The sequence below is a fragment of the Echinops telfairi genome, unplaced genomic scaffold (genome assembly GCF_000313985.2).
Source record: "Echinops telfairi isolate 266 unplaced genomic scaffold, ASM31398v2 ScPeMD7_7409;HRSCAF=8447, whole genome shotgun sequence".
NCBI classification, from domain to species: Eukaryota; Metazoa; Chordata; class Mammalia; order Afrosoricida; family Tenrecidae; genus Echinops; species Echinops telfairi.
Window position 1 is genome coordinate 15,502,469 of NW_022111309.1, and position 16,993 is coordinate 15,519,461.

At 46.3% G+C, this 16,993-nt stretch overlaps 1 protein-coding gene across 1 annotated transcript in view; it reads right to left on the reverse strand.

The window, feature by feature from the left end:
* Positions 1-12,147: 12,147 nt before the first annotated feature.
* LOC101663432 (NT-3 growth factor receptor) overlaps positions 12,148-16,993 on the reverse strand; it is an 83,971-nt gene continuing 79,125 nt past the window's right edge. The window contains exon 7 of the mRNA XM_045296473.1: positions 12,148-12,526. Coding sequence (XP_045152408.1) covers positions 12,341-12,526 — 186 coding nt within the window. The 3' untranslated portion in view covers positions 12,148-12,340. The remainder of the gene's footprint in view (positions 12,527-16,993) is intronic.

A 16,993-nucleotide genomic window follows, 5' to 3' on the forward strand; every position in this document is an offset into this window, starting at 1 on the left:
CTGCTGTTTCTCTCACACAAACCCAAAGTGAGAATGTGTTCGCCCCGCCTTGCTTTCTTTTCCTTTCATTGCTGACACTTCTCTTGAGCTTGGCTGCCATGGCCCACACAAGTATTCGAGCAGCATGCTTGGTGCTGTTGGGGTAACAGAAGATTAATGATGTGCCATGCTGGGTTGCCTGCACTTCCAATGGAGTGGGGGACAGTGATTTTTGTTAGCCATAAACTGCAGTCAATCTTTTCCAGCTTTGAAAAGGAAACATCCCAACGATCTTCAAGAAACACAAACTTATCAGAGCTTGTGGGAAATAATAAAGCATCAAAATGCAAGTCTGCTGCTCCTGTGAACCTAGTGGGTCAAATTCCCCATAAGCAGGGAGTTGCTTTTCAAACGATGCCTCTGATTTCCTTAAACAGTCCTCCTTGACGGCCGCAGGCAACCACACAGGGAGCCGAGGATGTCATCTGCTGTGGATTGTCAGGACGGATCATGAAGCATTGCCCTGAATCCGCTTGGCTGAATTTCACACCATAATTTAAAAGCCCGGTCCTAACCCAATGTGGGTGCACATTTCAAAGAAAGCTGGGATGCTTTCTGTTTGCTGAGCAGCTGCAGGAAGAAAACTACCTGGACAGAGGTTCCGAACAGAGGTGTTGATTCTCTACACAAAGCAAACAAAAGTTTAACCCAAGATTTCTAAAAGGAACGCAACAAGAAAAACTGAAATAATTTGAAGCAATAATTTGAGCAAAACAATGTTGAATTTCTAACTCTTTGGATACCTAATTATACTCCAAATCTTATCAGTATGGTTAGTTTCCAAATAACAAATTGTTACATGCAAGTCGACATTCTGCCAACATAACTACCTAAGATGAAGAAATGGAGGATGACTACATCATCAGTTTTCAAGTTACATCATGGCATAGCTCCAAATGACCGAGACGCATGGCTCAGGCAAGTTAATCAGAACCACCACAGAAGCATGACCCTCATCTTGTAGTTCAGTGTTCACTTTTGCTGAATGTATGTTGTTGGTGTGCAAAATAGCTTGAGTATAGTTTTCTTTAAATTGTCATAAATACGAAATGTTGGATAACAGGATAGCTGATAGTGAGAAGTAAGTATATACCGGTTTCTCTCCAAAACGGTCCCCAAATCTCTCTTTTAAAATCGTACACAGCATTTAGTCAGGTGCATTGCCCAGGATGTTTTGCTTGGAGATCTAAGGGAAATACTTTGTAACTTCCTAAGGTGTCACTCTTGCAAGGTGCTTCAAAAATAGTGGTTGGGGTCACAAACAACTTTGGTAACTTCGGGGATCTGGCCCTCAGGGTTTAGTGGCAGGTGATTCACATTCAGCTAGACCCCTCTCTCAGTGGGAATACTGCTTACAGCTATTGCTGGCCCCCAGGGCTATGACATGTGTGTTTTATCATGTTTTATTCATGTGAGTAGTTCTTCCCATATGAAAGCTATTTCCCTGGAGTACATAAATGCAAGCCCTGGAGTGATAATGATCCTGCTTCAGGATCGTTATCATTTCTAATGCTTCTTGAAAAATTAATTTCAGCACCCAATTCATAGAGGAAGCTTTCTTTTGTCTGACTTCACACGTATTCAGTTTAAATACATAGAACCTCCAGTGAGAAGAAAGGAATTCAGTGGGGGACAAGATGACACTTGGCTGCAAAGATAGTCTGGCTTCCAGGCATGAAAACTGAATCTATCACTAATCTCTTCTTAAGAAAGGAATCAAATGAGTAGCACACCCCCAGTCTGTGGATACGTTTAAGGTATTACCTATCATTAAATGCTTTAAAAAAAAAATTCCAGTGACAAAAGATCTAGAATCCAGATGCAAGAGGAAGACTAGAAGATTCGCCTCAAAAGAAGCTCCTCTTGAAAGCAAGCTTTCAGCTCGGTACCTGGCGGGACTGTAAGCCACTAAGTGGGCTCTGTGCATCCCACAGAGTACTCTCACAGCGATGCTCTCCGAATGACCCTCTAGGTCACATAGGTTTGTTAGCAGCTTAGATGATTATTAGTTTAGATTAAGCCACCGAGGCACAGAGGAGACCATGCTTTTGCCAGATCTTGCTACAGAAAACTGGAACCTTAAAACTTCCTGCTTTCTGATCCCCCCATTTTCTTCAACCTCACTTTCCACCTGGCTCACCACCTCAGCACAGACAACATTTAAAACAAACCTTAAGCCTCCCACAAAGAAATGCAAACCAATGTTTTTAATAGTCTTATTGAATGTTGCTCCCTCATAGAGATAGTTAGCTAGCTAGCTAGCTAGCTAGCTAGATAGGAGGGGGGTGGGCATGATAAATTTGTTTTTACCAGATGTTGATCATCATTCTCAAGTGTGTTTTCCAGAGTCATGTAAGGGACAGAGTTAAAACATCTACTGATACATAACTTGAGAAATGCAGGGTCTGGTCTCCCAGCTCCTGGAGAGACTCCTTCCAACTCAGTGTTCCCTAAGGAGGAAGCATGTTATCCTAAAGGTATAATCCTCTCTGGTAGCACCGCAGTCAAGATCTCATTCGATTGAAACAGACACGTCTTCCCCTTGAGATTGGGATGTGCGGCAAATCTGAGTGTCACGATTATAGCCACCGCAATACCTAGCTCAACGCTTTGCTGATGCAGGTTTCGCCCAGGCTGCAGGGATAGGATACACCCATGTGAAAAGAGCTCAGGGAACAACAACAACCAAAAGGAAACCTTGGCATTGGCAGTCTAGTTCACAGCTAGCTAAAACAGAGAGAGAGGACTTTGAAAGACAGCATGTTTGTAAGGAGATTCCTTTTCCTGACCCAGCCAGAAAGATGGGGTATCTTCAAAAAGACAGGCCTCAGGGTTTCAATGGGTTTGTTGCACTGAGGCAACTGATGAGGTGCTCATGAGGAGCTAAATCACTTGATTCTTGGAGCTGTAAAGAGACCCATAGATGGCTGGCAGTACACCCTAGCTTTTCCCAGAACTCTAGGCGACATCACTCTAGGATAGTTGGGATAGGGGACAGGAAGATGAGGCACTGGGGCTTTCCTTGGGTTGCCAGAGTGACTCCACCCTGGTGTGCAGTGAGGTGGCAGGCAGGGGGAGGTGGACGGAAGAGCTGAGAGCCCTGAGAGATCAACTGAGTACAAGACTAAAAGGAGGCTGCTCTGTATGATGGGGACACTCGATACTTGTTGTAGGTGAGAACTTCAAAAGAGATATTTTGATGCAAAATATCATGAGCAAGAGAACAGAAATGGGGTTGTCATCCCTGGACTCAGAAGCTTCAGAGGCCTGGAATGAGCTGCAAGCAGCCCAGTTTGAACCAGCAGATCACCGAGTAGGTCCAGAGAGTCTAGGGGACTTGTGTACATTCACTCGAACAAATAATCCCAAGCCCAGCCCTGCTGACTACCTGCCCTGTTTTCATTCAATGTCCTCCTATGAACACTTTCATTTCATGTCCAGATATCAGTGGAATTGCTCAGTGGGGTTTTTTTTTTTGAGTTTTTTTGGTTGGGCTGTTTCAGCACAAAGACAGGGCAGTCATCTGCTTGAATCATCTCACATTTAAATTTGCAGTCACCTTTGCTGTTCAGGCTCAACCTAGTCATTTCCTTTCCCTCAGATAATCAATCAAATAAGATTTGAATCAAAGTCCAGATTGTGTTTTGCTCCTCTGAGAAATTCCATTTTTAAACATAAAGGTTCTGAGAAATGCAGAGTTAAGTCTCCTTTAAAACAATCCTAATGTCCTAAGTGATCCATAATACCTAAGTCAAATACTGTGCATTAGTTGATGATAGGCATATACTACCTATTCAATCTACAGGTGAGCTTAAGAAATGCATATCTGGAGCACACTAATTTGCACACACAGTACACTGAAATCAATGTGGGCACATACTGGTTGGCACACCAGCTGAGGTGGGGGGGGTTTGCCTATGTGGGCATATGAACACCTATGGCAATATAGATATGATTTCTAAAAGACAAATACATTTTGCATTCAGTGAGCATGTGCCTCTCAAATGACATTCAATAATGACCAATGATCATCAAGTTTGCCTCAGTGTCACATTTAGTGATGGCCTCCAACAATCTACTCCCCCAGTTAACAAAACAATGTCCTTGGTTGGGAACTTTATTTCTTGTAAAAAAATATTCAAAAACACATAAGGAGATGCTTCATCCTCATATAAGGACAAGAGGCAAAACGGGAGAAAAAACCATTTCAAAGAGACCGGGTGTCAGTGAAATCCCATAGAAATGCATTCTCTGGATTTTAAAGTATTCTAAAACCCCAAGGGAAGTTTCCAGAAACTCCCATGGTGATGTGGAGCAGCTCTATGGAATGGGAAGATGCTATCTTCCCAAGTGGAGGCTGGAGGCCTTTTCTTGAAACCTTTGATATCATTAAGTGTCTTCATTGGAAAAGAGGTGGTTTCAGCTGAGATTTCCGTTGTCTCCTCTGCCTCAGTGGGGCATCACAGAGCAAGTAAGTCAGGAACATTGTGGAGCCTGCCAGCCCTCGGGAAAAGAGCTGAGCCCCCTCAGGATTCGAGGAGAGCTTCATCTCGTCCCAGCCAGGAGAGAAGGAACCTGGCCGCCGTCTCTCCTAAGGGTCATAGAAAACACCCGCAGCACCAGCCAGAGCCAGAGCACTCAAAGCCCCTCGCGAGCTGTTGGTAGAATGCACCCACCTGGCTGCAGCCTTCCCCTTGCTGCACCTGTGCTCAAGCACCTGCGCTCCAAGCAGGGCTCATTGACTCAGGGCACAAACCAACTCTCTATGAACGGCTTCCTTTTGTGCAGCCTCAAGATACACCGCAAACGTGTTCGTCATCAGCAGAGTGACTGTGTCCGTGGCTTGATTTGCAGTCCCCTCGGGAAAGACCAGGCTAGTGACAACCACTGTCACTCTGACCGAGCAGTAAACCTGGCTCAGCACTGTGGTGGGAGGGAGGTCACAACCCTTTCTCCTGGGTCCCAGCCCAGCCACAGGCCCTCTGGTCCTGAAAGCTAAGGGTTCTTGGGCATAAAGATGGGTGGGTGGAGGGAGATGCTGAGGGTGTGTCTCCCAGGGTTCTCAGAAGGATGGACAAATGCACGACACGCATCTCAATAAGCCGTGCAGTGAAAGCCACTGCCCAGAGGTTAATCTAGATGTCAACATTGTCTGACAGCACTGAAATTACTCTGGGGCAGGGCTCCTTCAGAAGTCTTAATAGAACAGTCAATTCCATCTTGCCTGCAGGAAATGAAAGTTTGCTGCTTTGTGTGCCGAATCATTCAGCGCCAATTTTCTCACTGTTTGAAGTCCAAACTGTTTATGGACCTGGAATTCACCTCATATTAAGACTTCCGTGGCGTTTGAGAAGTTGGATTGTCAGGCCCAGGGATGCCAGATGAGAGGAGCTGGCTGCCAAAAGGAAAAAGAAGAAAAATGAAAGAATGTCTCCTTTACAGAGGACAGCTGAAATCAAATCACCTGGAGCGGGTTTGTTTACTCACTCCACAGGTGGGCTTGCGGGCATCTGCTAAGTGGCAGGCAGCTGTTACAGGGAGCAGGCACGTGAGCAGATCTCTAAGAAGGAAGTAGGAAACAGTGATGGAAAGGATCTATTTGCATATGCCCCCTCTCCCCCCAATGAAGGAAGCCATGCGTGGTGGGTAGTTGCCATATTATCCCATCAGTTTGGGTATAATCCCCATGCATCCTGTTTAAATTCAGAAATAACTTCCAGATTTAGATGAGTCTTGAGGGATGCTCCATCCAAAATAGACAGTGTCCTCTCAAGCTAACTTTGGGTCCGGAGGGAAAACGTCGAAATGCCTCACTGGCTAGCGTGAGAAGAAAGCAAACGGCTTTCCTAAGATGTTAAGCTGAACAACAAGATGGGAGAATCGAGGCGCTTCTCCAAAGAGATGGTCAGTAGAAAGTTGCTCAGTGCTGTTACCTTCGTACATCTTCTACTCCAACCATCTAGCTTTGTTTGCCATGAGTAGGAACTTGGCTTTGGCAGACAAATTAACATGTAACTTGGTTTTGAAGAAACTTGTTAGGTTACGGCTCAAATGGAGAGAGCCCAGATCATTAGTGTACGGCAAATCCCTGACCGGGTCTTGTTTTAAATCCGGGATGCAGTTGATGTTCGGTGCCGTTAAGTTGGTTCGAGCTCATTGGAATCCTGTGTGCACAGAATGAAGCAGTCTTGCACCACCCTCACCTACATTGCTGTCAGTCCATCTCACTGAGGACCTTCTCTCTACAGACGCTCTCCTTTACCAGAACTGATGTCCTTCTCCTGGGACTGGTCCCTCCTAATGACATGCCCTACGCGCAAGAGATGACATGTGCAATGTAATCAGCAAAAAGAGAGGAGAATCAGGTGCTCTTCCTTCAATCAAGAATTCCAAATCCTCTGAAGGTGGCCCCAATCACCCTGATTTCCTCTGAGCTGTGGAAGGGTCCATGTCATCACACTGAGACTTGTTTGTCAGAGACAGCACATGTTGCAGAACATGCTTGGAAAGAAGGCACAAGACAAATCCATGGTCAGCAGCCAAGATTCAGATTGTAGGGTGGAGCAGCCACACTCAAAGTGAAAGTGCTAATCCCCAAAGCACCGACATAAACATTCCTCATCACTGTCACTGGAGCATTTCAGAAAGAGCAGATGACCAAGGTTCTATATTCTCTCTCTCTCTCTCTCTCATCCCGTCCAGGTGGAGGTTTTGTCTATGCTCCTGGTGAATCCCAAACCAATCCCCACACCAGATGTGATAGAAACCGTAGCCGTGTGGTGACATGCAACAGAAAGCTGATCTGCCAGCCAGCCAGCAAGGAAGAGTGATTTTCAGACACTCAGAGTGTTGGCATCAGCATCATTTAATTCAGAGAACGCCAAACAATCCAACGGGCCTGGAGGACAGATTTCTCATAGCATCTTTCTGAATCTGTGAGTTAGTCCATCTTGGAAGTTCCCATCACCAAGAAACCCAAGGCTCAAAACAACCGCAACAAAACCCCCAAGAATTACAAAAGCAATTCTCTGACTCCAGGCAGGTCTTCACTGAAGCGATTACCATGAACTACAGAGATGTGGATATAAGCGTACAATGTCCAAATGCCTACACTTTTCCTTCGGGTAGCCTTCCCAGCGATGCCAAGCAACTTCAAGTACTTTCAGAAGCCTGGACCGATGTCTTCATAATGATACCAAAACTTGGACTACCCCATTAAAACCTATGAAATGCTTCCCAACCCAGTTTATTTGGTATCAAAGAAGAAGACGGAGTTCCAGGGAACCAAAATATAGTGGCAATAGCCACTCAAACCCAAAGCCACAGGTACCAGATTCCACGCTACCTTAGGGAAACATTCTCAGAAAGGCTGATTCCGTTGTCTGTTCCAGATGGTTGGTCCCCAACCCAAGCTGACAGTAGATATCTCAGGGGCACTTGAAGGCATCTCTCTGGATTGCTGGCACATGGGTTGATTCAGCAGCTCTCTACAGATAATTCTATACTCCAGACTCTGGGAAAAACACTGGCAAGAACCCAAATGTCAGCATTACCCACTGTAATAACAACCTTTGGGGGTCAGGACACTACTGCTGCTGCTTACTGTGGGGAAGGAGATCAGGGAAGCCATTCCTGAAATAAATAAACCAAACCAGTTGCCATTAATTCTGACTCGGTGACCTCGTGTGCATGCAACAGAAATGCACTCCACAGCGTTTCCATGACTGTCACCTTTGGAAGGGTGCTCACTGCCACTCATTTGGTTAGCAGTTGAGCACTTAACTACATGCACCACCGGGGTCCCCCTTTCCAAACCCTGACCCCTTGGACTTGTCTGAGAAAGGTAAGACTCTCTTGGTTTTGAGCCATTCAGATCAGTAGCCTGCAAGAGAAAGGGCCAGGTCTTTCCCTGTGGCTGTGTACTCTGACCATGCTCCGGGTGCTGGGGAGGACGGCAGATGCAGGAGGATCATTTGGTGAAGGTCAGCCCTGGGGACAGGCCGAGTTTGAAAACGGGGTCCCTGACTCACTGCTTGTTTTCCTTCAACAAGATCCCCCCTCCCTTAAAACGACCAGCACATTGAGCTTTCTTTACTTTCCTGTCTTCTATAATTAAATCCTTGGCACTAATAACTTTCTTCTTTACCTATTTTACATTTCATTTTAACTCTTATTTCTAATAATAATAAGTTGGGGGGCAGGCAAAGGTGAGGTCAGAATGTAGCTGCAGGTTAAAAAAAAATTTTTTTTTTGAACTGCAAGAGTCCTTAAAAACATCCTTACCAACTTCTTAAATATCTCAGATGGTAATTAGGATAAGCCGAGAAATGAGCTGACGTGGCCAAGGTCACCTGGGTAATTAAGAGCAAAAGAAGCTCCCTGGTCTCTTCACCATTCCTTACCCCCCTCCCTAATATCTCAGGCATCCTGTCCCCTCCTGGAGTGACATCTGTTTTCACTTCCACGTGGAATCTCATCAAATTGGAGGACAGCTCCTCTGTTGTTTGGGGTTCCACAGGATTTAGCACCAAAGATAGTTGCACTAGTGTATTCCACAAAGTAAGGGTGCCCCATGTTCAATCAACTTGAATTTGGGTGGACCAAAATTCCTTGGCCTCTATTGGGAAGCCTCTCTCTAGAGATCGTTTCTGCAAGATCTATGGGGTGGAGGAGGCACCAAATCTTTTGTCTGTTGATTAGAGGAGACGTGGTGGCCCTTCCCCCCTTACCCTCACCCCCACCCCCAGCAAGTCACTGACAGTTTGGTGGGGGAGATAAGCCTGTGTGCCCAGAGCATTCACTGACATTCACACTGGAGTCTGCTTGCACGTAAGTTCACATAGGTTTTGGTCTGGTCTCTAACAAGTAGATTTGGTGTAGAGGGACTTGGGTGGCCATACTGGCAGATGCGGTGTTAAGTCAAGACTTCTTTAACTACATTAGGATCTTAACAATAAATACAATTTCACCAGTGCTTTATCAGTGCATGGAAAAAGCTAGAAGGGAAAACAAGACCAAGCTTTACTTCTGGGCCTACAGTAGTTTCAGATGCTTTAGGCTCTGAGTTGCTGTGAGGGAAAATGAAGGAGGCCAGTGCCCAACCTTGGCCAAGCCCAAGCCTAATAAGCACTCAGAGCCAACTGCCTCTAAGCCATTCACGACCGGAGGGGGGCTGTCTGGGGGGTCCAGAGTGACTTGCTATGAGAAGAGTGGTATCATGAGTAGGTACCAAAGAAAGGCACGTAGATGCCTCGTTTTGCGGGTGAGGACAGTGAGTCGCAGTGGGCTGAGTCTAGTTAGTCCTGGTCCAGTAGGAGAGGACTAGCTCACTCCAGCCCCAGCACCTCCAGGACACTGGCGTCCCTCATCAATGGTCACAGTCCTATTTTCTGCTTCTTTCACTACCCAAACATGTCTTTCCGTTTTCTTACCTGCATAGCTTAAGAGGACCACCTGCCAAGTAGAATCTACACAGAGGCTACAGCTAGCTACCCTTTCTCGCCCCCTTCCATCGGCAGCTTCTTAGAGTGAGCACAATGAAGATCCGACCAGGAGCCTAACCCAGAGGCCCGTGCGACCGGATGAGACCAGGACAGCCTGACCATTTCCGTCTCCTTCATTCAGGCCATGGAGACCCAAAGCCCCCATGGGAAAGCCTAGCACATTCATGTCCAGTGGTCACAACCATTTCCATCTCCTCTCTACTCCCCCTTCTCCCCAGGTCATCAAGGAGTATGGGGTTCGAAAAACACACAGCTAAGAAGAAATGAAACCACAGTACCTGTTTGGGGACACAGGCATCAACAGGACCCTTTGAGCCTCACCTCTCATCAGAAGATACCCCCACCCCAGTTCCTCCTTTCCCAACGCCTTTCTCTTAGCTACCCTGCTCAGACCAGAGTGTGTTTCTATGCAGTATCACCACCCCCAGACAGAGGAGGGCCTCTCAGTGAAAAGACAAAGGGGTAATAGCAGTGAGATAGCACAGGGTTCTCTTGATGCAGTCGGTCCAAAGAGCTTTCCATTGAAATCCAAGGGGTTGAGTCCAGAACACTGATAGATCCACGCTGATTCCCAGCTTGCCTCCCTACCTTCCCAGTCCAGCTGAGCAGCCTCGATGATCGCAAATCCCACCCATGGCCTACAATCTGAGCACAGCTCTTTGCTATGGGAGTAAAAACATTTGTTGGTCTAACAAAAAACGTAAAACTACATACACATAGTTCAGTCCTGAAACCCCACACAGGGGTGCCCACACTTCAGGGGCCTCCAGCTGGTTAGGATTCCCAGGCTGCCAGCGGTCCCTTAATCTGGCAGAAAAGGGGTCAGGTCAGAAGCTCCCAGAATCTCCACCTCACCAAAGGCAATCTGGGGTGAGGTGGAGGGGCTGGATGGCCTGGGGGGCGTGGGCTTCCTCCTCCCCACCAAGAAGGCTCAATGGGGCCTGGAGATGTGTTTCCAGGGGGGCATTTCCTTGTCATGTGTCAGAGAGACCTGGAGATCCGACCCTGTTGTTGTCCTTGGCAGTGGAGTGACAGGAAGGCAGTCATTCCCCCGGTGCTGAGGCAGAGGGTGCCCAGATGTTTTATTCTCCCTCCCTGGTCAGGGGCCATCCTCATTAAGATGCCAAGCGCAAGCCGTGGCAGTGGCCACTCCTTGGACATCTGCCAGAGACACCTCGGCCCCTCTCCCCTCCCCCCCCAGCCCAGGAAAGCCATCCCTCAGCCCTTGCGTTTTCCCAACCGCTCAAAGGCAGATGCATCAGTCCTGCCAGGACTGAAAACGTGAGGAGAATACCAAGGGGCCGGGCGCAGGTGCCATAGGAGAATAGATTCTCCCCTGCTGGCTCCTGCCCACCCCAGCCAGTGGCCTGGCTCCCTGGAACGAGCACCGCCCCAGCCTCCAGCTCAGTCTGGCTCCCTGCCCTAGCAGTGGTGGGGTTTACTTAGTGCTTGGGAGAGGCTCAACAAATGGGGCCCCGGGTAGGGGAAGCAGGGGCAAAATGAAGAGGGCGTCTTGACCCTCTAGGAACTCCGTCTCCTGGGGTTGGAACTCTCAAGCCTGCCGTGTCCAGTCGCAGGACAAGAAGGAGGAAAAGGGACTGTTCACTACCCCAACCACGCCAAATCAGCCCCGCTGCCACCAGTGCTCGCTGACTCAGAGGGACCCTGTAGGACAGTCTCCCTGTCTCACAGGGCTGCCAAGACCAGAAATCTCTAAGGAAGCAGATGGCCTCATCCCCCGCCTGCCTCCCCAAACAGCTGATGGGTTTAAACCACCGACCTCTCCATTCGCAGCAGAATGCGATAGTCACGGTGCCACCAAGGATTCTTTCACAACTGCCCAGGGGGCTAAAGGGAAGCGGGGCAAGGGGTGGGGCGGAAGGGGGTGTCTTTCCAAGGATGGAAAGACAGTGGCAGTGTCTTGTCAGGGTTCAGGTTCGTTTTTTGTTTTTGTTTTTAATCCCCCAAATCTAGTTCTTGTCAGAGGATAGATGGTACATCCCTTTCACGTGGAGCATGGAACTTGACCGTGGATGACCCTTCGGTAGGTGCAGTGTGTCACAGTTTATGGTTTGTTGCCACTTGTTCAGGGTTTACCCGTAGGCGCCATCACTGTATTCTCGAAAGCATCAAGTCTATATTTTTAAGAACAGACACATTACAAAACTGTCTTGAAGTAGAGGGAAGGCGTGGGGCAACGGGCAGAGGGCAGGAGCGCCCTGCGTGGTGGACTCCGACTGCCCCTGCGCCTGCGCAGAGCTCCCGCAGGGATCACGATTGAACGGCGATGCAGGGCGACCCGCCCCGGCTCATCCCCACAGGAAGATTGTCTTTCTACATCAACAAGGGTTTCTGTTCCCAGACGCAAGAGCGAAAGGAGCATGGGCCACAGCTTAGGTCAAAGGGACTCCTCATTTGCATGAATAGTATTGAAGATTTTCTGAGTTGTTGAGCAAAGTCTCATGGTTTTCTGTATCAAGCAGTTTCTCTCTGTCTTGGTGAAGAAATATCACTCTGTAGCTATAGATAATAGTTAGATATATAAATATATATGTATATACATATATGCAGATATATGCATATATATATATGACAAACTGCCTTACAGGGTTTTCCTTTCTTTTTATGTTTTAATTTTTTTTTCCGTTTTCAGTGTTGTATGTGTAGCAGGCACTTGAGTTTATATGAAGATGTTTGCTCAGTCAAGGGTGGAAGGGAGGAGTGGAGGGTGGCAGGGGTCGATGTGAGGCAAGGATAGAGGAGGCAACCGAGGAGGGACCCTTGACCACGGGCCACCACTAGCCAAGGATGTCCAGGTAGATTGGAGTGGCCTTCCCCAAAGCGTGGAGGATTTTATAGATCTCTTTGATATTTAGTCGCTGCTGTGGTTCCCTCTGCCAACAGCCCAGCATGACGTCGTAGACCTCCTTGGGGCAGACTCTGGGCCGCTCCAAAACACGACCTTGGGTAATACACTCAATGACCTGGAAAAGAGCAGAGACAATTTAATCATTCAATCATATTAACAGCATTGTGTAATCATCATCACAATAAATTTTGGAACAGTTTCTTCTCATTGTTGTTAGATCCCCATTTCCACCCAACCTTCCCTGCCAGGCACCTCTAAAGTCAAATTCACTGCCACAGAGTAGATTCTGACTCATAGGGACCCTAAAGGAGAAGGGTACAACTGCCTCTGAGTTTCCAAGGCTCTAACTCTTGATGGGAGTATAAAGTCCTATCTTTCTCCCTTGGAGCCGGTGGTGGTTTTGAACTGCTGACCTTGCAGGTCGAAACTCACTACACCACTAGAGATCCTGTCTCTGTAGATTTACCTCTCCTGGATTCGTCTATAGAAAATTACTTTTAAAAACAGCAGCAGAGAGTCAACAAACACAAAAACAAAGAGAAAACAGAAAAAACAAAAACAATGTTATACTGGGTCTAAAGGAAGATAAAATAACAAGATGATATATTTTATCTGATTACATTTGCCACAATGGATTTTATAATGCTCTTTAATGGGAAGGTGTGGCAGTTATATAATTGTCAATTTGAGAGGATTAAGAGTAAAGGGGTGAAGTCTAGCCTGTCAATCAGGTCATAGCCAACGAGGCCTCAGTGTGGGCATGGCCTTCTCCTGAGGATTCTGGGAAATCCTGTATTTCTCCCTGAAGCAGGAGACACTGTCTAGCTCAGCTCACTCCTTGGGAGACATTGCAGTTGACAAGACACATGGAACTATGTTCGTGCCCAGAGCTGGAGGAACCACATGGAGACCCCTGCCAGCACTGAGATGCCTCTACCACCACTGGATCCACAAGACTTTTTACCTACTGGCTTGTGATCTTCCTGCATTTGTCTTCATTGCATGTGTTACGTGAGTCTGAAGAGGAATTTGTAGACTAGTACTGGACATATGGTCTAATATCAGACTTATGGTCTTGATCTGGACTGGGCTGGGATGTTTTCTCAATATCCAATTGCTCTTGTATATAAAGTTCTTTCCTATACACATGAGTGTCTATATAATTTGTTTCTCTGGTCTACCCAGACTCACATAGAAGGTTATTCACATCCCTGGACTACAGTCAGAGGGAATTCACCAGGGGCCTAAACCATATGAGGACCCTGCAAGTGGATGTTTGACTTTCATTGTCATCCATATCCTTCTGCAAACCAGATGTTCAGAATTTAAGCTCTGATACCTTTCCCTCCTTATGATTTGGATTTTATTACTTACAATGCTTGGATCACACATCTGTGGATTTAGTTGATACCTCACATAAATGGCTGCTTGTTTTAAGACAAGCCTTGAAGACCCCAGACACTATTCTTTCAGATAGCAAGGCACCATCTGTTCTCTTCGCCATATTTTCTACAGCACCCTTACCATCAGCGATCTCTTCATGAAGGCAAATATCGAGCAGAGCTATGTAATAAGTAATTATGAGGGGGTACCCAAAGAAACCCAGGTTTTTTTCTCCTTCAAAGTTTGTATTTATTTGGTTTTTACAAAACAATCTTATTAAGGCAAAGTACTCTCCATTACCCTTAATACATTTGTCAAATCTGCAATTTCATTCTTGGAAACATTTTTCAAACTCATCTGTTTGAATGGCTGACAGTACCTCCCTCTTTTTCTTCAGCCTGTCTAAATTGTCAAATCGCTGTCCTTTCATGTCCCACTTCATTCGAGGAAGCAAAATGAAGTTGCATGGAGCTGGGTCAGGCAAATAATGTGCATGGGGTGAGAGAGGAATGCTGCCTTTTTCTCCCCACCCCCCCAACCCCCCCACGCCCCACAAACTGGAACATTGAGATGGTTGTGTGAGCAGGTGCCTTGTCGTAGTGGCAAAATCAGTCCCCTGTCTGATGCAATCCAGGCTTTTGTTGTTGTACACTGTTATGCAATCTTTTCAGAACCTCTACATAGGAAGCTTGATTAATAGTCTGACCTGGTGGAATGAACTCAAATGCACTACCAGTTGACATTTTCATCCATTCGGTAAGCTACCAGAAATCCAGAATGGTTTGTCATCAATTGATATTTCACCTGTTTTGAAATGAGAAAACCACTCGTACACTTCAGTTTTTCCCATAGTGCTGCCCTTATAAGCTGTGTTCAACATCGCAACAGTTTGCAGCATTTTCTGAAGCAGGAAACAAAATTTCACAGCCTTACGCTGTTCTCGTAAACCAGCCATCACAAAAAACTAGGTTTGAGAGAAACTGATTTTACAAAAAAATTCACTGTGACCAGAAAGAACCTTCCCAGGTGATGCCACTAAATGCACTAACAAATGCATACCATGAAAATTCTACCCAGCACAGCTTTTTCTTCTTCTTTTTTTTTAAGTACTCTCTCGGATTCTTAGATTGGGGCTAGAATTACCTGTAAGACTAAATTAAATCCATTCATATCTTTTGTCCCATGGTTTAAACACCTCTCTGGTTCACTTTAGAGGCCTCATTATAATGTCTAGAGAACATTATAAATTAAACTCCTGAGCCATAAGGTGATTCCCTTGACAGTATCAATAATTTAGCCAATAGTATGGAATTTAAACCACTGTTGACAAAAGGAAAGTATACAAGTGTAGGCTGGCTTCAGACCCCAATACAGGAATTGTTGACTTGTACTGATTAAACTCTTAAGTGACTACACATTTATTACACAATGCAGGTTGGTTATAGGGCAACATGTTCAATAACACTCATTCACAAAAGCAGAACTATGCTTGCCAGACTGATGCAGGCCATAAGAAAGCAAAGAGGGCATAAAAATAGTAAATATATGGTAGTCCTTGGCAACGATCCATTGAGTAAAAGATTTGAACCAAAAGCCCGCCATGGGACAGCAGTTATGTGCTTCTTCTCACACTTCGGCAAGTCAAAGTCCAATAGAGTATGTCGTTTCCTTAAATCTGCTACAGGTGAGTTTGAAGTAACAGATAGCCACGTTCTTCGTGGGGTTGCCACATAGAATCCCTCTGGTGTGCCCTATGAAGGATGTTGTGCGACAGCCCTGGATGACCCAGGATACGTTCTACAGGCGAATGGTACTTTAAGCTTTGTGGCTTGTGTTCAACAAGAGGCAACAGCTTCATTGATGAGCTTCACTGCAGTCAAGAGACCCACAGACACTGGTGAGAGGACAGCTCTGAGTTTCTTATCTGACCTGTGCCTGGTTTTCAAGAACAATGATTAGGACTGGCTGCTCAAGGTCCATGCTGTGCTTTACATTCCACCCCTTGGGCCAGGCCAGGCTTTCCTGACTTCCCCTTTACCTGACTTCTAATACAAACTCTTCCTTTTACTTCACTCTTTCTCATTAGTTGTGTGCCTTGTTTGAATGCCTCAGCTACATTCCATTCCTTTGTCCTCCGGTAATGAGGATGGCTTGTGGGTTATATCACTGTTTCGGAAGCCTGTCTGACTTTCAAACATCAGAGCTTACTACCAAAGTTTGGATACCTTCATGCCCGTCTATCCTTGGTCCCCACCTCCAGGGAAGTTCCTCTCTCAGTCTCAGCCTCTTCACTCAAGGACACTCGGCTCTAAGTCATCATTTAGGACCCTTTCCCCGGGAGTCTGGTCAGCTCTTGCTCTCGGAACTAAACCATGTATCCTCTAACTTAATGTCCTCTGAACACTAAGGCTAACTGGTTTACCACCAACTAACGGGGTGCAAATGAATGAACCTCTCAGATTCTCAGCCTCCTCATCTGTACAATGAGGATAAAATACATGCCTTGCCCACTTCCTGATAGTGTTGTAGGCCCAACAAAAAAGTCTGTATGGTCTGATATATTGAAGGGAGGGCAATAAGAAGGGGCACTGAAAAAACAATACATGGCCAGACCAACCCCACTGGCCACTCTAGATCACAGCCTGTATCTGCAGATCACTTTCCATCCCTTCTGAGCTGACACGGAATATGTGCATTTTCAAGATTTTAATTTCCAGCTTTCACGTTTCCCTAACTCTCCCACTGTGTCACCTTAACCTGGACTTCAGGGTCCTCATTTGAAAATTGGTTGTGATGTTGAGAACATGCAACTATGCAGAATAGTCTCATTCAAAAGCTGAACAAATATGTTTTCTACTCTCTGCCCCCATTAGTCTGTGCTCAGTTGGGCAAGAAAATTGCCGTGGTTCCTTTGTATCATCTCATGCCACTCCTATGAGTGCTTTGTCCAGGGCAGCGGTTCTCAACCTTCGTAATGCTGCCACCCTTTAATACAGTTCCTCATGCTGGGGTGACCCCAACCATAAAATTACTTTCATTGCTCCTTCATAACTGTCATTTTGCTACTGTTATGAATCAGGCGACCCCTGTGAAAGGGTCATTAAACCCCCAAAGGGCTTGCAATCCACAGATTGAGAACCGCTGGTCTAGGATATTATTTCATGCCACTCTGACTCTGGGAAACCTGCTCAAATTGTCA